Source organism: Macrobrachium rosenbergii, chromosome 8 (genome assembly GCF_040412425.1).
Source record: "Macrobrachium rosenbergii isolate ZJJX-2024 chromosome 8, ASM4041242v1, whole genome shotgun sequence".
Taxonomy (NCBI): Eukaryota; Metazoa; Arthropoda; class Malacostraca; order Decapoda; family Palaemonidae; genus Macrobrachium; species Macrobrachium rosenbergii.
The window spans coordinates 8,898,504-8,924,455 of record NC_089748.1 but is presented as its reverse complement, the minus strand read 5'-3'; the positions used below and the strand labels follow the sequence as shown (position 1 = coordinate 8,924,455).

General features: G+C 37.9%; 1 protein-coding gene across 4 annotated transcripts in view; it reads right to left on the bottom strand.

Moving 5' to 3' along the window:
• Hph (HIF prolyl hydroxylase) overlaps positions 1 to 25,267 on the bottom strand; it is a 32,097-nt gene extending 6,830 nt beyond the window's left edge. For 2 of the 4 annotated variants that reach the window (XM_067107240.1, XM_067107241.1), the window contains exon 1: positions 3,651 to 4,483. In XM_067107240.1, coding sequence (XP_066963341.1) covers positions 3,651 to 4,332 — 682 coding nt within the window. In that variant the 5' untranslated portion in view covers positions 4,333 to 4,483. Of the gene's footprint in view, positions 1 to 3,650; positions 4,484 to 23,959 lie in introns of those variants that run through there. The other 2 variants (XM_067107238.1, XM_067107239.1) reach the window with 2 other exon arrangements.
• Between the last annotated feature and the right edge of the window lie 685 nt (positions 25,268 to 25,952).

The window sequence follows — 25,952 nt, the reverse complement described above, 5'->3', positions numbered from 1 at the left end:
GAACCTTTCTATGATATTGTAAGCTTCCAATGCAACATGATATTCAGAAGTATACAGTGTTATATTGAAAATAAAATGGCATTCAGAAGTATACAGTTTTAATATGTTCAAAATGAAAGAACAGAAAAGTGTATAGCATTACTCTAACATTTCATTCTGAAAGTTTTGACTTTCCAATGATCAAAATCTTACAACTGCAAAATACACCATAAATACTTTTATGAATCAACTGACAATCGAGAAGTGGTTATTCTACTTTAAAGTAAAATGAGCTGTCATGAGCATTAAAAACAAGCAAAACAATTACTCCTTTGAGGAAACCCACTACAGTACTCTGCATTTGATGGATTATCAATAAAAACGCCTATAATTTACCTCTACAAAGTCAAGTGTTTAATGATGAAATTTAGGGGGACAGCTTTGTCTGTTTATCTCGAATATGTAAGGAATGACATGTCTAAGTTGATCTTTCAGCAATATAGCCTGAGTTGTATGGCGCAGTTACATGTAATGCTTGAAATCAAACCAATTTCATCTTATTACATAACCACATTTTATGACAACTACTACAGGACATAACTGCTAATTTTGCAGGCACAGGAATCACTCTTGGGTTAAAAGTGGAACTGTGCAGCACACAAAAATAAAGTACATGAAATAAAAAGGAAAATAAACCAGCCACTGCTGCACAGGCAAACCATGTGATCTTTACTTCTCATGTACATTATGCGGCAATCTTAGCAATCACTTTTATATGGAATGTATATATATCAGTCATCACTGCTAATTCATATGAAATTGACATCACAACTATATATTACTAAACATGGTTGTTATTACAATACTGTTATTTTTACAACTGTTATTTTTACAACTCTTTCTTGAAAAGTATATTGTACAGTATACTGTAATCCACTAAAATGAAATAAGAATACACTATAAGCAAGAATAATGCAAGATATTGACCGAGTTAAGTAAGAGCCTCGAAAAATCACGATACACCTTTTAATGCTCGCGTTGTTCCATTCTCTCACTCTTTTCCTTTCTGGACCTGGTTATTTCCTATTGGGATCTTAAACTAATGCTTACACTCTAACACTTGCAGAAGTTTACAACCACTGTGGATGGCAAATTTTCAAAAAGTTGCTTTAATATTAAAAGAAATAACTATTCCCTGGCATTTCAAATTATGAAAAAAAAAAATAAAAAATTTTAATTGCATTACACTATGCACATCTTAACAATCCTAAATAAACCACTGAAATCAATCTTGAACTATCATCCAACTCCCTACCACACCAACATCAATAAGTTCTTTACTGTATACATTCTTAATTGTGACACCTTTTGATCACTAAAAACAATGCAGGGTGAAGAATGTATTTCTAGTAGTTTCTATTGAACTTTAAAGCTGCATTAAACAGGTGTATGCTGATCTACTGATACTGCATATTGATCATAAAAGGCTTGGGTAATTTTAATACAGTGTTTGAGAGCATTCACACAGCCAGGCTGTTTAACATATTTTGCTATTTGCACAGCCCACCATCATACTTCATGTAACATCAGTGTGTGGCTTCGAGATTAACATTTATGGTTATATTTTACTACATAGTGTGATGTGATTATCACTCCACTATGAAAATACTGTAGTCCCAGCCTTCAATTTTTATAACATATACATACAATATTTGGTTACATGACATGATCTTTTCATGCATAAGGCATACATTTTTCTTACAGCTTGTCACACTTTCTGACTACCATTACTGGAGCCCATCACTCTTTTTTTTTTTTTTTTTTCTTTGCCTCAGCCATACAACTAACAGTTATGGGCGGGCTCAAATAGGGAAACTGGGATTTCTGGGTTGAGAATAACAAAAAGGGGGAACAGCACTAAAAGCTACAGTAAAACATACTCTAAGCAACTGATGATAAAAAAAAGGACTATGTATAATTACTAATAATCCCAAGAAAAAAGAAACCCATAAAAATGCAGCAATGTCAAGTACAGTATATGGTTACGTCTACCCCTAATCTAACAGTGCCACATCGTACTGGTCATAACACATGACACTGTGTTCTTCACAACAATCCATTCAATTTGCCTTATACTGCACCATAATTAATAAGCCTATTGTTAATAGCCCCGACCCCGTGACCTTTACATTACACAATGCTTATCATATTTTTTAGGATGCTCTAATCCATGAACAGTCTAAATGATTCATTCTGATTCCTTCAGTGAGGCTATCAAACTTTCTATTGATGACACACATCACCATGATACAGTGACTAAAAGTTATGACTGCCAAAAACTGTTGGTCTATAATATCTCTAATCTTGAGCTAAAAGACTTTTCAATGAAAATGAAAATATTTGGGATTTTAAAATTATTCGCACGAGCCAACATATGCATATGACAAGGGCATTCAAGTTCTTTGGGCCATGTTGAACTTGAAATGTTGGCATTTAGAGCCTTCAAATGTGCAACCCAAGACTGTACACAATAATCTCCCACTTGGTAACAGGAAGAATGAGAAAATCAGGTTTTCCCAAAAATAATTGAGGACTTTCTTATTTTCTGAGTGTTATGAATCCCTGGGTCTCATGGCCTTTGGTGGCATGGGAAAAAAAAGTTTAACTGTAACTGTAAAGACGTGCCACAAGACTCGTCAAGCGCCAAGATGACTAAAAATTTAGGAAACCTTTTTACATTACCCAGAAGGTTAAATAACTAAATTATTATCAACTTGCCCTTTGCATTTCACTTGGGAAACACCACAATTAACAACTGACCACTGACATTTCATTCTATCTAAAGAAATTTTGTCATACCTAACTCCAGTAATCTAACAAAATAAGTTGGTAATTTTAAAAATAATCATTTTTGGGACACATCAAATTAGCATATCTTTGCCAAAGCTTCCAATGAAAATAATAATTCTGTCTTTTTAATTAAAATAATGTAAATATTTACATTACAACTGTAAGGCATCTGCAGAATTCCGAGTTAGTCAGCTATGTTCTCAATTAAGGCATTTGCTCCCATAAACTTAGATATCTCAAAACTTTGTGCTGTAAATAAAAACCAAATCTTTCTTACAACACTACTATCTTGATATGGGCCAGTTAATTCTAGTATTTCATTACAAAAGAAATCCACAGTGCAAGATTCTTTGGGAACATCTCTACTATATTTTGTATCTTGTTTAAATATAAAATTATCTCATAATGAGACATATCAAGAAGAAGACAGTAATGTAGCCGAGGCCTTAAGGCATTTTGTACACCACACTTGGGTTAGGGTTATAACAAGTGATGAACTTTTTTGATACAATATATTAGACATCAGTAACATGTCCGTGGCTTTCAACATGCAGCCTAGACAATAACATGTTAAGTGCATTAGGAGTTTTGCAAACATTTGGCACAGGAACTTGACACTCAAGAATAAGCTACTTTACATTATACTCAACATAACTTGAGAAGAAAATCTTAAAGTTTTCTAAATATAAGGCAATAACTCCTCAGTCCTAATGCCAGCTGATAGTTCAGGAATCTCATGGTTCTGTCGAGTCTCTCATCAATCTAGGTTAAAATGACTTACACAAAACAAATGTTACTTACGAAACTCTTGGGTGGCTTACCTAAAAAGTTATCGACGACGCAGACACCATATCTGTTGAGGTCTTGCATCACCAATGGCAAGATATCTGTTATCCAAGTGGGACCTAACCCGCTCTCCTCCAATGACTGGGAATCAGGGCAAACTTGTACTAGGGATGACGTACTTGACCTCGGATGAGGGTGGTGGTGGTGGTGGTGATGATGATACGCTTCTAAATTAGTTCCCAAATCAAATGAAGGGGTGAGTTCTGTATCATTGAGCGATGTCCTTCGTCCACCTCCAAAGCCTACATCGCTACCCTGGAAATGTATGGGGTGGTCACTGGCTGCCTGACTCATGACTTCATCTAAAACATTACGGTCCATAGCATACGTGTTTGGTGGCACATGATGCCTCGCATAATCAATCCTACTCCTACCATTAGCACCTAGGCCCACACCATTGACTCCCTGCTGATTGGCTCGCGCTCTCTCTTTGCAAAACGCCTTATGTTGTCTATAATGTTCCCTTTGATGAGCAACACTGCAATACCACATGGCCTTACACCGGTTGCACATCTTGAGGTTGTCAACAGTATTGCACAAACCACAAACTGGGACACCCGGCGGCGGATTCATGTTTATGGAGGCATTTAAACGTTCGTAGATTCCGTGATCGTCGACCCTAAAACTACAAACACCTTGTCTGGAGACAGCTGTCATCAGGCCGACGGCACCTTGGATGTCCCAAGAGATCTTCTGCGATCACCCTCTGCTTCGGACCATATTCCCCTACACCCAACATAGGCTAGGAGGCTACAGGTTACCCGGCTCCTAGCGAAAGAGACCCAGGTTACTGGTACCAACGCGTCATCCAAATATCATCATCCAGCACCGACTGACGTATTCAGTGACGACTGTTTCGTTCTCCTGAATGCAATAAATGACACTAAGCTTAAGTCAGGAAGGCCTAATGCCTAGTGTGGGGTCGACAGTGGCCTCCTACCTTCATCGACAAGCCTCAACCAACAGACGCCCAGTCACTCTCTCATTCTGGCTAAACAACGTATTGTCACGGGAAGCAATGCTATTTAAAACATAAATCAACTACTCAAGTCACTATTCACACTGTGTAAATAGTATGAGAAAACGACAAACGACCAACAACAAATGACGACGAAGGGACGTCGAACGCGGTCCGTTCCCTTCCACCTTCGCACTATTATTGATAGAGCGAGTCGGAGTGGCAGAGAGCCTCACCCTCAGCGCTGTACAGTTGACAGTGTTGCCATATACCATATTTTCAGACAGAATCTTCCTTCCGCTCTCCCTCCCATCTAAATAGAAATTCATATGCGAGCGTTTGTTGTTCATCTGATATTCAGCGGGTTACTATATCATTCTTTCCTGCAGTGTTTATCAAGCTCATTTCTCTGGCATACATGTGTTCAACTTATAAAAGTGAGGAGTGTTAACTGTGTTACATTGTAAGATCGTTATCTTTAATGTCTAGAATCTACGGTACTTTCGAAGATCGTTGTCTAAATAAACACCAAACACCATTATCAGATAAAACAATTAACTGCTGCGATAATTTTAATGCATAAGTCAGCATTACTCCTTCCATCGCTGTAACTTATGCTTGTATACAACTACTCTGCTTTTGTGTTACAGTTAACACCTATCCTTAGATAAGCATCACACATTTTCGCAAATGTCTCAACATGCAGTGATTTTTAGAAAAGCAAATGTTAAGTGCCAATTACAAAATACACGTAAGAGTACAAAAGACCGTGTGCCTAAATGTTAAAATAACTGGCATGAGGTAAATGTACTGCTCACGTAGAATGCATGCAGTTTTTTTTCAGCAAGAGGCAATTGCAAGTGACAACAAAATAGTTCAACAGGGCCAATATTATTTCGCCTTAATGCTACTCCAATATGGGACCACGCCAGTGTAAGAAGGAAATTTTGGGCAGATGATTTCTCATGCTTATGTCAAGATATATAGTATAAGGTTGCAATGAAAACGAAGAATAGACAAAATTTCCGATTGGACTCAAGAATCTCGAAGGTTTTTCGCGGACATGGAACTACTGTCTCAGCTGTTAACCCACTACCTGTGCTGCAAGAGGCTCTTCCATTGCCATCACCGATAAATCGTAAATAATGATGACAATAATCGTTGGTTAGTTACCTTTCAAATAATTCTTAATTGTGCAAATGATATATAATATGCATTGCGTACCTTTTACTGGAATAAATTGCTAACTGGTGAATGGGAAAAATAGACATATCTAAACAACGTTGCCAAGATAGCAGAAAAGGCTAATTTTAGCGCAACTGGGGACCTCATTGACGGATTTCAAACTTCACTGCGGACAGCAGGACATGGTTGTTTCCATGTTAGCGGATTTTTGGTGGATTTCATCTCAAAGCAATGTAATATTACAAGTGAACAAGTTACTGAAATACATTTGTAAAAGTATTTTCCTGCGTAGGAACGCATACTTTTCCTAACCTCAATCAAATAAATACGACGAAGGGGTAATTCAGCCAACTCGATGCGGTAAAGACTACATTAAGAAACAGACTTAACTTTGAATCTGTTAATACCGCTCTCACTATAAAAAAGACTAAAACAAATGAGGGGAAAAATTAGGAACAATGACAACATACAGTTCAACTACTGAGGAAGCAAGAAAATAAACGTCACCTTTATCTTCAGATGATTAGGGAATACGAAAAATTATGACACTATCACTGGAGGATTACTTCGGCTAGATTTTTGGGCACACACACAGTAAAAATGACGATAAAGGCATATTTTCACATATATTAAGACAATATTGCATCAGTTTAGCAACAAATTAAAACCTAGCGATTTTGCGTCAAAATAGCGGATTTTCAGCTTGTTTGGCGAATTTCAACGTTTTACATTTGGCAACACTGCTAAACATGTATGTCGTGACATTAGATGCAAATCTTGTTTTATCATTTTTAGCTCGCAGTAATTGCACACTGAATGACTTCTTGCGTCAGGAAACAAAAACGTCGTCATTTACTTTCCATTTTTCGGACGTTCAGGAACACGGCATGAAAATGAGTGAGGGAGGTTGTTCGTCCAGCCATATTCACTCAGTGGTTAATCGGGATTGAAACGTGCTTTCGCAAAGTCATGGTACTTGGCTGACATCTTCTGAACCCATATAACCGTTTCTACCAACACACCCACGCTCAGTTTATTAACGTTCACAACTCGATTTTCAATAGTTTGATCTAGGGACAAAAACGGGACAATTTGAAAGGAAAGCAAACCATATTCGCTGTCGGGTGACTTTGGGAAAGCTTGAATATGAGAAGGTAACAGACAAGATTCGTCTGACAGAAATTTCACCAGCAACATTTATAAGGAAAAACTTTACAGTAAGGGGAGGATAAGTTACGAGAATAAAAGCAAACTGAACAGCTTGAACATTTGAGTCTTAAGAAGTGCAATTTACAGAGCAGTGGCAATTTTCTTTGTAAATAACACATTTCATTACAGCAAATGTATTACCAAGCAACAGCTGATAAATATAGGACACCCAATTTACCATTCTACAGCATGGAAATGCCGCCAGATTCAAGCGAAAAGTATAAGGATACGAAAAACAATATTAGACAGCTTAAACAAATAAAAGCTCAAACAGAAACTTCTTGTAATATCTATTTAAACCGGAATCGCTTGCCGCAAGACTAGCATACAGACTCTTGGGTAGAAGCAGGGAAAGTAGGTTAGGTTGGGTCACTGGGGTCTTCTAAATTCTCAGCTGATATGCCACTAATGTCACGTTGTCATAACAACGTATTAAAATTTACCGATTCATATGTGGAAAAGTCTGCCAGAGAAGCGATGCACCCTTTTTATAAAGGTAGACCCAAAACTACCAGCCACCGAGAACAGTCCACAAAATAGTACTGATGGCACCAGGGTATTAATTACACTGAAGGAGAGATATCGTCATTGAACAGAATAAACACGAGAACAAAATTACTGTTTTGAATTAGATTCTGAAGGAAAACGAAAAGTCCAGTGAATAATTTTCCTCTTGTTACTCAAGACAAACAGAAAACCAAAGTGGCAAAAACGATCGTCATACTTAAAGATGAGTTTGAATTTGAAGGGACTTTGAAATGCCAAAACAAAACTCCTAAAAAGAAGAAATAAACGGGTCTGTACATGCGGAAACAGGCAATTTAAAATAGGAGCACTTGGACCATGCATAATATATGTAAGGGAAAAATAAAATTCTTATATAGAAGAAAGTATTCGAAAATGTCATGGACTCTGCTGTTCCCTTCAGTTGACTTGTGAGCTGAGGAAAAGAATAACTCAAGCAGTAATTTTCACCTTGCAAGAAAGAAGAGGAACCCTTTGAAAATGTTCGTAGGAATGGGGAGAAGGTGAGAGTACTAGAACTAAGAGTACTTACTGCACATGAAATTTAATCCTGAAGCAAGGGCTTATAACCTATCTTTTCCAGATCGACGAAAAAATAAAGACAGCAAAGAAAAAAGAAGTAATGTATAATATTATTTACATTATGTCGATTAAAATGAAGCAAGTGCCACAAAAATAAAAATAAAATACTATGCGGTTACCGTTGCTATTACCACTCCCTCACACCACCTCTACAGCAGGATCTTGCTCTACACTAAATTTCAGTTAATGGATTCGTTTTAATGTCTAGATTTCGTGGGTTATAGTGAATATTCCACCTTTATATTCTCCTTTAATGATAAATCTAATATTGTGAGAAAAATTGTAAAATAATATAATTTTGCTGAGATCTAGCGAATAAAATATAGTTATCTTAAGTAAATTACTTTTAATGTAAATATAAACGGTATATAAAAACTTTAACGCTTTTATCACAAAATTCTTAAGTGTAATAATTTAATAATATACATTATAAATGTGAAAAAATCAACTCTTATTACCAACTTGTTTCGAATTTGTGATACGCATTAAAAATACAAAAACAAGTACTAGCAAGCTTCTTTATAAATGTACGGCTAATAATAATTTTCCGGTAAAGTCGTAGTAGTAGGAATAAACAAAGAACTTGATTTACGTCTTGAGATATCATCCCACGAAGAGTCACCGGAAACGTGTGTGAATCGAATTGAATGTAGAATTTAGGCCAAAGGCCAAGCACTGGGACCTATGAAGTCATTCACTGCTGAAACAGAAATTGACCGGAAGACGTTTGAAAGGTGTAACAGGATGAAAATGTCGCAGTTGCACTATGAATCAATTGTTAGGAGAGGGTGGAAAGTGAGGTGGAAGAAAGAGAATATGAAAGGAGGTACAGTAAAAGGAACGAAAGGGGATGCAGCTAGGGGCCGAAGGCACGCTGCAAAGAACCTTAAGTAATGCCTACAGTGCACCGCATGAGGTGCACTGACGGCACTAACCCCCTACGGAAAGGAAACGTGTGCGCTGTAAGCTGTCAGGAACCACTTGCTAACAATTTTTGTTCTGCAATAAGTACCAGCATTGATGACCATGGCCGTTGCGATGCCAGATCACCTAAACAAAGATGATCTTTTGAGCAATGTGCGTGCAATTGTGGAGGTGAAGTATAGGAGGTGTTTACAAGATTGGAATGAAGCGAAATGCTAACAAAATGACTGTTTAATTCGTCTGCGTATCTTCTTTTGTATAATCTGTCGTCGTCAAATGACGACGGATAAGGTGTTTATATATATATATATATATATATATATATATATATATATATATATATATATATATATATATATATATATATAATATACTGTATATATATATACACATATATTGACAAATTCAAGTTCTTATGATAATGGGGAACAATTTGCAGCAATACCGGGAGAGGAGCAATCACTGACACAAGGAAAATGACTTGCAACTGACGTCACAACCGTTGTTGACTTTGGCTTCTATCGTGACTCCTCAACCACCCTCACTTTCTTCATGAATAGTTCTTTCTAATTTTAGCTCCCGTTTGTTTTCCCTGGCTATGCTGACGTCATGCAGCCCCTAAATAATGCTGACCAGCTGCTCATGTTTCTCTTTCTCTCAAGTAGAGTCAACTGGGCGAAGGAAATTCAGAGTTTGTTTTAGCTATTTTCAGCGTAAGACCATTAACCATTCATGGTTTGTCAACAGAATGCTTATAAACTGTACGAATGCAGCGGTCCAGCTGTATTGGTAAAATATAAAGTAATTTTCAGTGTTAACTTACTGAATGTAATGCATTTAATTGCCTAAACAGCCTTATCTATCTATTTCTAATGTTATTCCTGTAAATCCTTAGTTAAATCAACTGGCAAAAAGTTACATTTCACTTCCGTTTACACAGCAAATGAATGAAAAATTACCTGTAACATCAATGGTATAAACAGTAAACAATCTTCAAGACATTCATAAGGTCGTGGCAACACTTGAACTTGGCCAAGGCGCATACGACTTTGTCTTTTCAAGTAGGCGTACGTGCACTTGCTCGTGCCGAGGTGGTAGTGAGCCATTATCTGCCTGGCAAATCCGGAGCCTCGGTATTTACCTTATCTGCTCGTGTAACATCACGTCGGGCAGAAATGAATGCTTAAGACGGGACCGATGGAGCCACCTCACGTAGACCGATAGGCTTGAATGAAGAGGGTGAAGAAATGAGCCTGGGAGAAGTCGAGACGCCAGTTCTCTTAAGGGTCAAATATTTCGAGGGTTACCCTCTCGTAACTTACCCACTGAGGCCGGGTGCCGGACACAAGAGTGACTACAGACTATTCCATCGTTGTTTTCTTTTCGTTAAAAGGACAAAAATAACCGAGACAATGGATTCTCAGTCATTTGATGAACAAATATTACGGTAGACAGTATGCTGTAACTTCTCAAAGAACGAGTTTTGTTTTCTAATGAATTGTTTTCCTCAGAAAAAGACAGAGAAAGAAAATGTTTTTAAATCCGTCTTTAAAGAAAAAAGAAAGAAAAAAATGTTTTTAAATCCATCTTTAAAGTTTACAGTGATAACCGAACCCGCTGTGTCCTAAACTAAATTAATTTTGAGCATCACTTGCAAGAGATGTCCAACCGTCAAGCCACATCAAAATTTCCTGTGAAATTTTACTGTCATATTGCTTCAACTACAACATAAGTCACGGCAGTTTCGTGGAGAGAGTGTCTAAAAAGTGGTTAATCCTGGGAATGTTGGCACTTTGAGATTAACACCAAAGGGATGCTGTTTACAGCACCAACGCCAAGGCTTAGTTTTTTTTATCTTTTGGTAGATGCTGCTACAACAGTTTTGGCGGTAAATTTCGAAGAGGGTATTTACACACCCTGAGATACACGAATAAGGGCCAAAGCTTATCGTCTTTTACTAGAGATTTTTTTGGGCGAAGTTGAAGGCGTTTGCAAACACTGAACGAAGGAGCGGTTTACTCAGAAAAGAATTTGCTCCCATGCCATAATAACTGATTTTTAAAATGGGATCATTAATAAGACCTGGTAGGTCGCAAGTGAAGCATGAGATGGCAAAGGAACCTAAGCGAACGAGTTTATAAGGGGAAATGAGTGACCAACTACATCACACACGCGTAATGAAGGATAAGTCGTAAAATTTCTTCACATACTCCAGCAATGCAACTGGGATTTGTCGACAAAATACTCCCTCTCTTGAGACTCCAGGGTTAGCTATATTGTTATTTAAACTGACAGGGTTTTTGATAATCCAGTGTAGCACGAGGAAAATTAGAGGAGGAATACGAAGGAGAGGGGGAAGGGATTCGTTTAGATATTCTCAGTCTGACACAGATAAATATGCGATGAATATATTGCCGATAATGAAATAATTAAGCGTTTAAACTTTACCTACCCAGAAAAATACAACACTAATCTCCAAATCTGTTTCTTTGCAAGCAACAGCATGTCGAGGCAACATCTATTAGCGCAAGCCAACAGCTATTTCCATCCTTTCTGTCTCTCTCAGCCTATCACCGATATCACGTTCCCACTAATAAGCAATCGACTCCCTCTCCATGTAAGATTTATGGACGCGTCAAACACCGCGGGAAGCACGTAGGCAACGCGTCATGCAAGGTCCAGAGCAATGTATACAGTACATACATACGTGCACTGAATGGGCCCGGTATGCAGAGGACCTCCTAGGGCCCGACTGCGGGAGTGGTAGGAAGGGGAGGAGGGGAGACAAAATGGAGCGGAATTCAGACGCGATACTTGATGAGAGTTTGATTGACGAAGGTCGCTGGGAACGTCTTGATTCTTGAACGCCTTCCCTCCACAGGATAAGCCAATTTGCCTTGAGCTGCAACTCGGCTAAGGTTGAGGAAACCGAGTGGATTCCTCTAAGGCAAGAGTAAGGGAGGTCTTATTTAATGAATGGTGATCCTTCAGCAGTACCGAAAGGCTGTAAAGGAATTGCCTTTGTGTTGCTGATATTTAGATGAGAGAGAGAGAGAGAGAGAGAGAGAGAGAGAGAGAGAGAGAGAGAGAGAGAGAGAGAGAGAGATTGCAAGATCTTTCTTTTGTAATGGTATCGTATACTCGGAGCTAATCTTGACAATAAAAATGATTAGTAAACAACATAGGTGCAGAGTTGTGGGATACAAAAGTAGTTCGGGAATGTAATGTGAAATGGTTGCCTCTAAATGATCCGGTACTGATTTAGATGCAGAGACAATACGGAAAAGAAAAAAAAAACGAGAGTAAATGCGAGCAAGAGTTAGGCTACAAGGGTAAATGGAAACCAGGACGATGGAGCAATAAATGTTGCTACAGAGGGAGGAAAAATGGAGATTTTTCATTCGCACATGTGTTTAGGAGTAAGAAATGGCAGCAGAATGAGAGAAGAGGTGAGTCACAGCTGAGGAAAAGCAAGGAAAGTAAAAGGGTATGAGCAACAGATGGGAAAGAAACATTTTGTTGAACAAACATTTTGAAAAAGTGAAATGTGGATGTTAAATGCGAATGTAAGAAATGATACAGAAGTTGTTTTGCGCGTAAATGTTTGCCTAGTAGATGTTTAGTAATAAGAATTCAAAGAGTGGAAAATGGAGAGAATTAATAGTAGTAAAACTGTTCGCATAGATGAAAGGATTGATCAGTGTTTCAAGATGGTCTGATCAAGTGGAAAGAATGAAGGACGGTAACTTGTTGAAAAATGTGTATAACCCGGTACTATTAGAAGGGAAGAGGAGAGGAGAACAGAAAATACGTGACAGATGATGTGAGAGAGGTACTGGAAAGGATCAGTGGGAGTGGCTGGGTTCAACATAATGATGACGAGTCCCTGATGTAGGAATATAAATCTGTCATGAAAATTTTCGGCACAGGGTTCATCCACGTTCCATTAGCCGAATTATGAATGTGGCAATGACCGTTCTTGGTTACCAATGATCCTACCATGACACGCGCACACACACACACACACATACACACACACATATAGATATATATATATATATATATATATATATATATATATATATATATATATATATATATATATATATATATATATATATATATATATATATATATATATATATATATATATAATCTCACTAACACTGAGGCCATCTTGTTTACTGGGCGGAGAACGGGAACCTTCTTTACCAACACCTACATTATGTGAACACCTCTGTCATTCACTTCTCACAATGGTTTCCAATTTTCGAAATATTTTCATTCTAAAATCTTATGGATATTATGTCAATAAGAAAATGCTTTGCGACTGATTTAGACCTCATCTAACCTGCCGGGTAGGAACTAATGTCTTTCTTCTACTGGCTAACAGGCCGTGGGTGTTTCACGCCAGTGCATTCTATTGACATTTCTGTTTAGAGGTAAAAAAAAAAACACTCTTCTTCCGGTATTCTGATTTACAAAAATTAAAAACGTTATACATGTGTGTTTGTATGTGAAAGTGTGTCTGTATATATAAATGGACATTAAATGAACGAGTTATTAGTGTTCAACTGGACGCTTGTACACGACAGAAGCTTCTACCTCCTCCAGGTCTGGGAGCAGTGACTGTCCCCTCCCCATTCTCCATACGAAACTATAAAAAGATTGCAAAGCAACATCTTGTCCACGTTACTAAACAGAAATATTAACACGTTTAAAAATGCTCTTCAAGAGGCATGAAGAGACTGCCAGAGTCAGCACGTTTATTAGCAAAGAAAATGACACTGCAGCAGAGAAGCCAATTGGCTGCGAGTGGAAGTAACCTTGCACAGATCACGCAGCCTGACTTTCACGAGTTCGTAGGCAACAGTTTTAACCAGTATAAAAAAAAAATACTAGGATACATTTTCCGTATTTATGTTTCCTTTTAAATCTACTACTGAACAGTTTCGGGAAGACCAGAACAGAACAGAAATGACCGTCACACGAAGACTCCCAGAACCTGCTGTTTCCTTTTGTGCTGTTCAAGTTTTAATAGAATGTTTCTCTTTACGTGAGGGTAATCGGATAATTTTTAGCACCGGATTTGAAAAAAAAAAAAAAAAAAATTATATAAAAATATATAATATAATATATATATATAATTATATATATATATATATATATATATATATATATATATATATATATATATATATATATATATATATATATATATATATATATATATATCAGGTAAATCTGGGAGAAACTGTACACTTTTTCGAACTCAAGAACATCATGAAATTGCCAACTGATACAGTAGTCTGTCTCTCTCTCTCTCACCAGTCCTCTAGATGCTAGTTTTAACTTTAATCTATTCCTGTTGAAGGGCACCTCTCCTCTTCAGCGCGGCTGGAGGAGAATGTGACTGCGCGCTAAGCCGTTGTTAACAAGGGAATATCCAACATTTAGCGGAGGAAAAAAAAAAAAAAAAAAAAAAAACTGTCTATTGAGTGCACTTGGGTGTTTTATCATGTGCAAAAATAAAAGGTAAATGCTCACACACGCGCACACATATTTATATATGACTATAGAACATTTTGTTAAAACAAAATTCCATCTAACAAAAGTAGCCTATAAAAACACCAAAAGGGTAGATTTTATAGCGTTATATTTCGAAGACAACTGTCTCCCTTAACGGACAGGTAATCCTGTCCGTTGAGAGAGGCAGTTGACTTTGAAATATATAAAGATATAATGCTGTAAAATCTACTCTTTTGGTGTTTTTATAGGCTACCTTTGTTATATATATATACACAGTAATATATGTGTGTGTGTAACTGTAATAACCACCATATATATATATATATATATATATATATATATATATATATGTATGTATATATGTGTGTGTGTGTGTGTGTGTGTGTGTGTGTGTGCGAAATTGGAAAGATAGTGCCAGAAATGAATGGAGTTTTGGTTCTGGTGGAGCAAGTATTTTGAAGATTTGTAAACGCAGACGATTTTAGACAGGCAGAACTGAACGATGCAAGTGGAAGAGGTCAGTGCAAGTTTGAGAATTCTTCTGAAGGTGACTGAGGAGGATGCCATGAAGCTATTCAAGAGATTGGAGAACTGGAATACGCCAAGAGTTGATGGTAGTACACTATCACAGTACAGCTGTGATAATGTGATGAATAGCAGACTACTAGGCTATTTGTAAGATGTCTGTAAAGGAAAGGCTCCAGAGGAATGGCCGAGGGGCTTAATTATTCCACTCTATACAGATGACAGAGAGGACTGGGAAAATTACAGGAGCATAATATCACTTATCATATGAGGAAAGGTGTATAGTTTACTTATTATTTTTTTTTGAGAGAGAGTAGACAGTTGACAGCATGACTGGACAGTGAGGAGGGCGTGTGGACCAAGCGCTTTTCATGAAACAGTTATGCAAGAAGTTTGAAAGTGACGGGAAAAAACTGTGCGTGGCGTATATATATAGACCTGGAATAAGTTCAGTGACAGAAGGGATGGAGAATACGCGGAGGATACTGAATATGTGATACCTTGTCGAAAGCGATGATAAGTTTTTGTGATGGAAGGGAAGCGTCATTTAGAACATTTGACGGCTGAATGACAATGTGTGTGTGTGTGTGTGTGTGTGTGTGTGTGAACAAGTGGGTCTGGGAAAAGTGTGTGGTATGTCTCCGTGACTTTAATCTATTCGTGGTAGAATGGTGTGAGAAGAAAGAACAGAAATTAGATGTGGACGAGGGCATAGTCAAGAATTTTCTTTTGGGGTACCAAATACTCCTGGCTAACCTACACATGAGACTTGACGCAAGGACTTAACAATTGCTAAAATAATAATAATAATAATAATAATAAAGTGATATGCTAAATGTAGTTATGCCTTAATGGGATTTCAGTCTTCTTGATCTGCGCCAGGAATCGTCCCCTGGAATACCGGTAAACCATAAATCTAATAGTGAAAGATTATGAGAATGAAAGAAACAAGAAATGTAGGGAAAATTCATCATTTGAATACTCTGGTCAATTACACTTGAAATATTTCACAGGTGGTGCCAGTACCTATTTTAAACTAGACTGTCCAAGTTGTAAACTAACGAACAGAAAAATGTTACTAAAATGCCACTTTACTTGAATCTAGTATGTAAAATATGACTGTAAGTCGTACTTTGTCATATTACGCCGACCAGAAATTACAAGGACTTAGTAGAGCCAGGCACACTTTTCAGTGGCCAAGTCAATTTCCAGAAAGTGCAGATTTTTTTCAGCTCACTACTAGTGCTATTTTACTTTCATGGCAAAATGTGTGGTGATATATAAAATCAAGTGTTTTGAAATTATTGTTTATTTTTCAAATGAATGAACGAATGTGGCCAAGGTCAGGACAAATTAGGACTATTATAAAGGAGTGAAACGTAGTTTTCTTCACAGTAATTCAACAATTTGCTCAGCATACAACACAGCTAGCCTCAAAAAGCAGTGATAGTTTATAATTAACTTGTATCGTGACAAAATACCATCTGCATATTTGTATATCGAAGCGAAATTATTGTGCTTGAATTCACGAATGCTTCGGCGATATATTTCCAAGCGTCATTCTAAAATCCCAAAGAGGTAAAAGCGCAGTGTGCACTCAAATGTGAATAGGAGAGTGTACCACACCGTGAAGACTTGTAGTACGGGGGTAGGCAAAAATAAAAAGGCGTTCTTCTCCTTTTCTTAATGGACACACCACGTACACAAAAGTTCCAAACACTGTTCAAAACAAATCATATGACCCAGATACCAACGCCCATCCCTTATACAAAATACTCAGGTGTTATTCCTTTGTGGTTGTTGCTGGAAAATTATTGAAAACGTTCAAAATAGTGGGTGCGCCGTACGATACGCTGTCACATGATATTTTCTTTCCATCCATTTTTAAAAGCAGGCATTCGGTTATCACCGTCCGTTCTTCCAGTTTTAAACTATTTAAATCTGTGATATAGGATACTACCTTGTTTAAAATATTCGCAGGCGTAAACGTCGTAATGTAAAAATTAAGGACAAAAGTTTCTATGCCTATTTTATTTCTATTTATCTAAGATGAGGTTCATTTTGAAAATTCCTACATGTTATATGACTTTGCCTATTTCTCGGTTTCTTGAGCGCATTGCTTGACCACACTGAAAGAATGGATTTCACTTAACCCAAACCGAACTATGTTCTACAGTACAAAAGCTTCACCCACATCATGTAACAGAATCAGACGTCATAAGGATTAGAGGAGCATTTCACAAGAAAACCTTTTTTTTACAACTAGTATACTTCAGGCAGTTGCTAAAAGGAGTGTTATCTTGCAAATCTTTACAACCCTTTCTCAAATTATCACACCACAAATAACTGAATTTCAGTTGGGGGACGGATGGGACAAAGGCCAGAGTGGCTTTCGCTTAGCTGCGCTTATGGAAGTGGAACACAGTTGTGGGATAAGAAAATGGATCATAAACAGCGCGTGAAATGACTGAGGTTTATTAATGATGCAGTTTATTTGGGCTTTTAAAGAGGGACTGCAGGGATTAGCACATGACTTGAAGTGTCGATGTACCTATGGATGTTCACTCGTCTTTGCAGGCATTCCATGGAAGCCAAGGTAGGAACACATGAAAGGAATGCTCAGCCAACTCTTCTTTATGAACGGAAGCATAAAGGTTCGATGCTAATAAGAGTAAAGTGTTAAAATTGTTGAAATGGGCTGTCTGCACAGTATACGTGGGGCAAAGAGAACTGAAAGGATGAGAGTTGTGGCGATAAACAGAAAAGGTGGTACAAAGGTTTTGTGCAGGTCGAAGGATGCATCTACTGTACGTGTTTGGAGATGGCTGGTCTTCTGGAAGGAGTACAGGACAATATAATGGCAAAATGTGTGTGTAATTCGGAAATACTAGAAAGGAGGAGAGGAAGATCGAAGGAAGACAGGATAGGCGAATTGAAATAGATATTGGAAAGGCATAGTTTGTGTGTGTGTGTGTGCGCTACAGGTATTCGATACACTGTTGATGTGCTTTCTGTGTAAATGGTGAAACATCTAATTTTGTGGATGTTTTTGCTCAGGGTGGTTCATCCACATTTCAGGAATTCAAGTATGAATATAGCAGTGAACCTTGCATTGCTTTTATCTATAGCCACACCCTGTTAAAGAAAATGGCTTATATAATATATATATATATATATATATATATACATACATATATATATATATATATATATATATATATATATATATATATATATATATATATATATATATATATATATATATATATATATATATAAATATAAATATAATTTCCTTCAAATTCTAATTTCTCACGAGCCATAAGGACATCTAGAGGTCTTCTGAATTCTTTCGTTATTATTACTACATCTCAAAATCTAAGATATCTTGTCAAAGCTCCTATCAGTCCTATGTCGTGAATCTGAAAGCTTTCTCCTATTGTCGCTCCCTGTCTCTTCCTCAGCCGTTCGTTGCGGACAAGTAATGAGCGAAGGTTGCCTTCTCCGAATGGCTAATATTTTCGAAGTTGTCGTTGATTCGTCAGTTATGAACTTGCGTTGGGGAAGAGGACTTCGGGGAGAGGGATGGTTGAGGGGGAAGAGGGGAGGGGAATAGTCGCCGAGTACGTGAGACTTTGCACATCCAGAGTTTTTGGCCCCGCCCAACTTCCCCCCTGTATTTCTCCCCACCCCGTTTTAGAATAAGATGCTCCGCTCTCCCCTGCTTCCGTCACTCCTGCCTTCAACCGACTTCACACACCTGAGCTTACCATGCCCTGCCCTCCCCAACTCCCTTACGTCACCCTACTGTCTTGACATATATATCTCGTACGTACACACACACACACACATATATTATATATATATATATATATATATATATATATATATATATATATATATATATATATATATATATATACACACACACACACACACACATATATATATATATATATATATATATATATATATATATATATATATATATATATATATATAATGCTGCTAAATATCACTACAAATTCTAGTGCCCTCTAGTACAGCTAAAAAAAATTTTAATCTAATGACGCTACAGTCGGGAAAACTCTTACCGGTCTAGACAAACCCCATTACAAATGTTACGCTAAAATCATAGGTATGCAATGGTGCATCGAATTTACACCGTTACGCCAGAACCTAATGCATTCGAATTTCCTTCATTATGGTCATTTTCATTCAGCAAACATCCATAGCGCGTCACAATTACGCCATCATGAGGATTATTCAGATGCTGCTTGTAGCATACTCGCGCACGCGCAAGCGCGTACACCCACACACATGACTGAATGTGTGAACGTGCAAATGGCTGTGTCCGAAAGGAAATTCCAGCAAAAGGGAGAGAAAAAAAAAAGTTCTGTAACCTTATTAACTCGAAGGTCCTCTTAATATTTCTGCATTATATTCATTACCGTACCGTTTAAAAGATTTTAAAAAGGTATAATAAATAAAAAAAAATCAGCAAGTGCAAACGATACAAACTGCTTCACTTCACAAGAAGTTTAAATTCTGCAAAGGCGCTTACTAAGGTTACAGATTATACACGGTACGCATATAACACCTATAACTGTCTCCGTTGCAAGCAAGAAGGGTTTCCTTAACAGATCTTGGATGATATAAGCTCATTACTCCTCTATTCCAGAGGACCTCTGTGCATTTTCTAGATGCAAAATTAAAATAAACACAACATAGTTTTATCTATTTGCCTCTCACCGAATTCTGCCGAAAAAGCCAACAAGATGATGCAATTTCACGCGGTTTTAATCTTTGGTTTGAAGTCGCATCGAACACACAACAGGTGGCGGTAGTGACTAGGCTTGATTTGATAAGTGGGCGGGGAGGGAAGGGAAGGGCGTAGGAGAACAGGAGGAAAAAAAGGTGGTGGTGAGGGAAGCGGGTAGTGGTGGTCGTTGGGGGAGGGCGGTTGGATAGGTGATGGCACGAGGAGGCAGGAGCGTTAGATGATACTGGGTTGGGGAAAATGCTGTTCTGTCACGTACACGCCTCAGCGCTGGTTATTTGGCCTTCGATGAATGCAGTGCTCCAACCTCAAAGAAAATGTTTGCATCTCATTAACATTAACAACAATTACTTACCTAGACAACTTAATCCGCATTAAGATACAAAATGCTACTTTGAATGCAAATGATTCATAATTGCCAAAGCACTAGCTGTGAGGAATGGAATCCACTTCCGCTACAAAGGACCGTTTCTATTTTTAACAACTGAATCACCTTGGTCATGGGAACATAAGGCTCGGGAGCTTGGACTTGATATTTAAAGACAGCGCCTCGCAGCACCCGAAGACAAACTATGCAACCCGAAATGAAAAGGGTGATTTCCTAAACATTATTAAAAGATTACTGAAAGAGCAAGGTGGTTTTCATACGCTTCAATATTCCAAGGTAACAAGATATCGAGTTTCTATAGCATCTGTCAGACTTGAATGATGGAATGTTGACTGCCTTCATGCCCCGTCGAAAGAAGATCGTCCGTTTAGCAACGTCTGGGCCAAGATAATCAGCTAACAACAGAAAAGCTTTACAAAATAACTAAGTCCACATCAAATGAAATAAAGTTATTTCCTAGTAGCTTCGGCAACTTGGATTTGGGTACTACTACCAGGCCTCGTTCTTGACTGGTCTGAATGAAAATTAAAACAATATATAAGCAGTAGATCACAAGGCTTTTTCATGCCTTGAATCTTTCTGCTTCTGCTGAACCATACCCCTCGCCTCAGTCCTGTTTCACTATCAGTACTCTCAAAGCCTCTTGAATGCATACCTGTGATTTTCCCCTACCACAACAGCGCCAAATTCCAGCCTTAGTGACCTGTCTGATACGACAACGTCAACATATTCAGGATTAACTTATATTTCCTATCTCACTCTTCATTTCTAACTACCGAAGAGACTACCTACGTTTCACTTCTCGATTAACGAACTTTTCAAATCTACAGACATCTCACGAGAGGATAAGTTTATCGGTAGTATTCTCCCACTGTCTGTTTCTTCTTATATTTACATATGCGATATACATGCTCTAAATAAAAAAAAATGATAAAAGCGACCCACAATGACCACAGAAAATGGCATCTCACGATGTGACAGGCATACCAGACAAGTAAGCTAAGTCCGATCTCTTGAATATGGTAAAGCCAGCAAGAGCAATGATCATTCCGGTTCCTTTGCATGGCTTCAGCATAACAAATTATTGGTGTTCAGGATAATAAATGGAGTACGGAGGTGTTCCATATTAAACATATAAATATCTTTATAGCTTGCATGAAGCATACAGGGCGTCTACAGCTGGCGATTCACTGATTAGATTCCTACATGACCCTACATGCGTTAAGGTGCCTCGAGCCAGTGGCACGTTAGCATTGAACAGGTTGGCATTATTTGTTAAACTTATTACGGGCTTAATAAGAATTTTTTGGCATCACGTACGATTCCTAATTAACCTTACACGAATTTCAGTGTACGGCGCATTCTATAATCAGAACAGGTCAGCCAGAGCGCACCTGGGTTTATGTTCATTCACGGTTTAGAGGGTTAGTGACGTCACGGTTCCTATACACACACACACACATGGTGAACCAAAACAAAGCATTAGTCCAGTGCTTTCTCTAAGTGGGGTCGACACCAGAACGCACTGTTTGCTTGTGTAATCTTCCTTTTCTTCACCGATTCATCAGCTGAAATGCCAAACAACTGCTTTGTATTTGGGTGGTTCAACACTCGTAAAAACAAAAGGATCAATCGTAAAATATCAGTTTTCCAAAGGAAAAATGTTATAGAGACCAGTGGATACAAGCTTCTCGTAGAGCAGATACAATCAACACAGTATGCAGCACTTATTTGCTCTATTCATTTTAAACCACAAGATTACAAAAATGATATGAAGTCACGATTACTAGGAATCCAAAATCTTAAAAGTCTTCGGCTACTGAAGGAAGATGCTGTGCCAACCGAATGGTGAGTATGATGTCGTAAGTCATTATGTTTTCACTGTAGTGTTATAGTTTGAGAATTAATATTACATAAAAACTAAATAGGTTGCAATAACAACAAGTGTAGTAGGTGTAGAGGTATAACGATGACGGCATTTGCATTAATAATTTGCAAACATCAGATAATTCACTTGTGATATTGTTGCAGGAACATTATAGTCGGAAAATGTCAATTCACGGCGAGAAAGAATTAAAAAACGGAGCTGCCGAAGATTGGTTAGTGAGCTGTCAGGCGATGTGGATGTTGAATGCAGCATCAGCAATGCTGATGCATGTAGTGATCTTCAGACAGTGTCTTTAGGGGATGTAGGTTTGTTGGACGACAAAATTAAGTATTTGTAAAAAAAAAAAAATATATATATAAACTTAAAAAATGATTAAACGAGTGAAAATATGTCAAATTTATTTGAAAGCGAAATGCGTCAGAGTAGAAAATCTATCAAGTTCTTTTTTCTGTAAAACTCAAATAAAGGTCATGTTATGCAAAAACATATATACATATATATATATATATATATGTATATATATATGTATATATATATAAATTTATATATATATATATATATATATATATATATATATATATATATATATATATATATATATATATATATATATATATATATATATATATAAATAAACACATGAATGGAGCAGTGAAGATACAGCCAATGCTTTTCCTCTTAAAAGTTTGTTTTAAGTGCTATAGGTATTTGAGGACCAAAAAAAGGATTGGCTGGGAAATTGATGAAACTTGCAACTTAATGAAACTGGTTTCAAAAGGCAATACTGTTAAATGAACAACCTGCAATGTCACAATATCAGCAATTTTCTTGTAAATGATGATAGAAATCATATGACATTAATCAGGTGTCACTGAGACTTCTGATGAGAGAGAGAGAGAGAGAGAGAGAGAGAGAGAGAGAGAGAGAGAGAGAGAGAGAGAGAGAGAGAGAGAGAGAGAGAGAGAGAAGAGCCTTAATCTGGGACTGTCTGGCAGACCTGTTCCTTCCTGGTGTACGGACACATAACATGAGTTACTAAAAGGACCTCATTCAAACTGGATGGTATCTAACGGAGTTTTTTTTATTCAGAGAAAGTTACAAGCTTTCATGAAACTTGTAACTTTTTCTGAATAAAAAACTCCGTTAGATACCATCCATTTTTGAATGAGGTCCTTTTAGTAATTCTACTAATGCACAGAACAATTGTGTATGTGATAAAGTTAATAACATGAGTTATCCAACGGGTGCTTAATACATTCATTAGCGTATTGCATTTTGGGAATGCATGTTAATGAGAGAGAGAGAGAGAGAGAGAGAGAGAGAGAGAGAGAGAGAGAGAGAGAGAGAGAGAGAGAGAGAGAGAACAGGGTACGAGTGAAGCCCGAGGCTCATATCACTCAGTATATTGCACAGCTGCCTTCCACCCAGCACACCATTTCCTAGTACGGGAAGAAAGTGCTTACGTGAGGATCCCCTTGTAAGCTATGGTAGTCTTAGTATTTCCCATTGCATAAGAGCGCAGTACATCATGTGCCATGTCAATGTCTTGTGAAGCCATGAGACGTAAAGCATATTATCAACTATACTGTACGGTAATGATTAAATACCACTAAGGCAACTTCATACCAATAAAAAAAAATTAGGTTTATAAAAAAAATAAACTACGACATCGTCTAAGGTCTATAGATTAAAAGTGATTTCAAGGGCAATCAAAACCAATAACGCGAGAATCGTAACATGCATGATACTATAAGTTACAGGACTAAATAAAAGAAAATAAACACAACTTACCCATTTGTACTTTGGAATAAGAAGCAGATCCCCATACAAATAAAAGAGAGGAACATTATTTCTTTGTGCTAGATTACTTAATAATCTCTTTCTCGTCAACAAAAGCCTTTTGTATTTTTCTATATTGATATGGCAGTGCGTTAAAACGTCCGACTCTTCTTCTGCACTTTCTATGAATTTCCTTTTCCTCGAGTTCGACAGCTGGCTGCCGCGACACAAAGCACAAGGAGGATCCTTCGCGTCGCCTTCTCCCGATTCGCAATCACAGGCCAACGAACTATTTGTACCATGGCAGGTTGTCTGGTGGCGGTGAAGACATTCTGGACGGACTGGAGTCTCTGTCGAGGGCGGGTGTCGGTTTTCCTGGTCCTTGGAAACCGAGGTTCTGGTTGTTGCTGTCGTTGTTGCTGTTGCGGTGGTGGTGGTGGTGGCGGTGGTCGTCGATATAACGGCGGTGACGATGTGAGGTACAGGTGACGACGGAGGTGACATCCTACCGATATTCGAGGCGCCTGCCCCTGAGGGAAAGTCGGCCTGTCTTTGAGATCTCGGGTAAAGGGCCACTTCCTCGAAAGGGGCAACTCCACCTTCCGTAGCAACGCCGTAATCTGGAGAGATCAGTTGCATCGTCACAAAACACCGATACGAAAGTAGTTTGCCTTGAAATCCTTACAAATAAAGTTCTCACAACCGAGAGATATAACTGAATTGTCATCCAGATAGTTGCATGAATATCACGCAAAATCTTTGGTAAACTTTTGTACTGTAAACACCACTTGCGGCTTTATAACGGGGCTCGTAGTATAAATGTCTACAATTAATCACATTAGCAATATGTTACGAATGCACTGGGCTCTTCACTGAAAACTGTCTTGGTATATGCAACTATTCAGCAAGTACCATTAAATAAATAAACCCGTTTAGGAAAGGAGGGAACACATGGAGTGCTGCTATCCCTAGCCACAAGAGAAATGGCCTGCAACTGGTGCTGCACAGGCACGATATAACTACTTTAAACCTCCCGCCCTCCAAGGTACACTGGCTCAGCCCAAGACACCTGGCGCATGCGCGGCCAGCTTTCATGTTTTCACTCAGACAAACGTTTTTAATTTCACACGTGCACCTAGAATATTTTAGCGCAATTCTCTTCGGCGATGAAAGACGATTGCTTGGATATAAAAATGAATATGAATGGGTTTCTAAATAACAAAATAGAACAAAATGTCAACTTTCTACATGTGGTGCATGTTGACATTTGGCGACTGGAGCAAAGCGGGTGTGAGGAAGTGCCTACGTGACTAGAGTGGTGTCTCACCATACCGACCGAAAATGACCCCATTGTAAAAACGCGCAACGCATTCTCTCGAAATCCAACTTCATTGCGATATCATGACAAAGATATAACGTTTTTTATATCAGTCAGATGGACCACGATAAACGAAAAGAAAGTAAGCAGGATCTAATACTTGCTTGGCAACTATTCATACAACTTACAAAAATGTCTTTTAACAATAAGCACAAGTGAGCTTAGCAACTTGGATCTTGTATCTATACATACACACACACACACACGCATATGCTGTATATTATATATATATATATATATATATATATATATATATATATATATATATATATATGCGTGTCCAAAATAATCTAGTGACTGCAGAAAAAAAAAGGAATAACTGTTCCTGGCTGCTTCATGATTCAACTACTGATTCACTGGTCATCTTGCTGAAAACTTCAAGAGTACCAACATATGCATACCGGCGCGCGAGCTTGTGTAAATGAGTTTGTGTACGTGCGTTAGAGTTCAATTGAAATGAGAAAAGACAGCAAACTTGAAATATTGTAGCTAAGTTACTCGTAATCGAGATATGAAACATTCGACCATGGGTGAATTGATATTAATAGAACCCTCTCCCTTTTCTTGACATACTCATAAGCCGATAAGGAGCGCCCATTAATCTCTCCCTCTCTCCCCCTCTCGTGG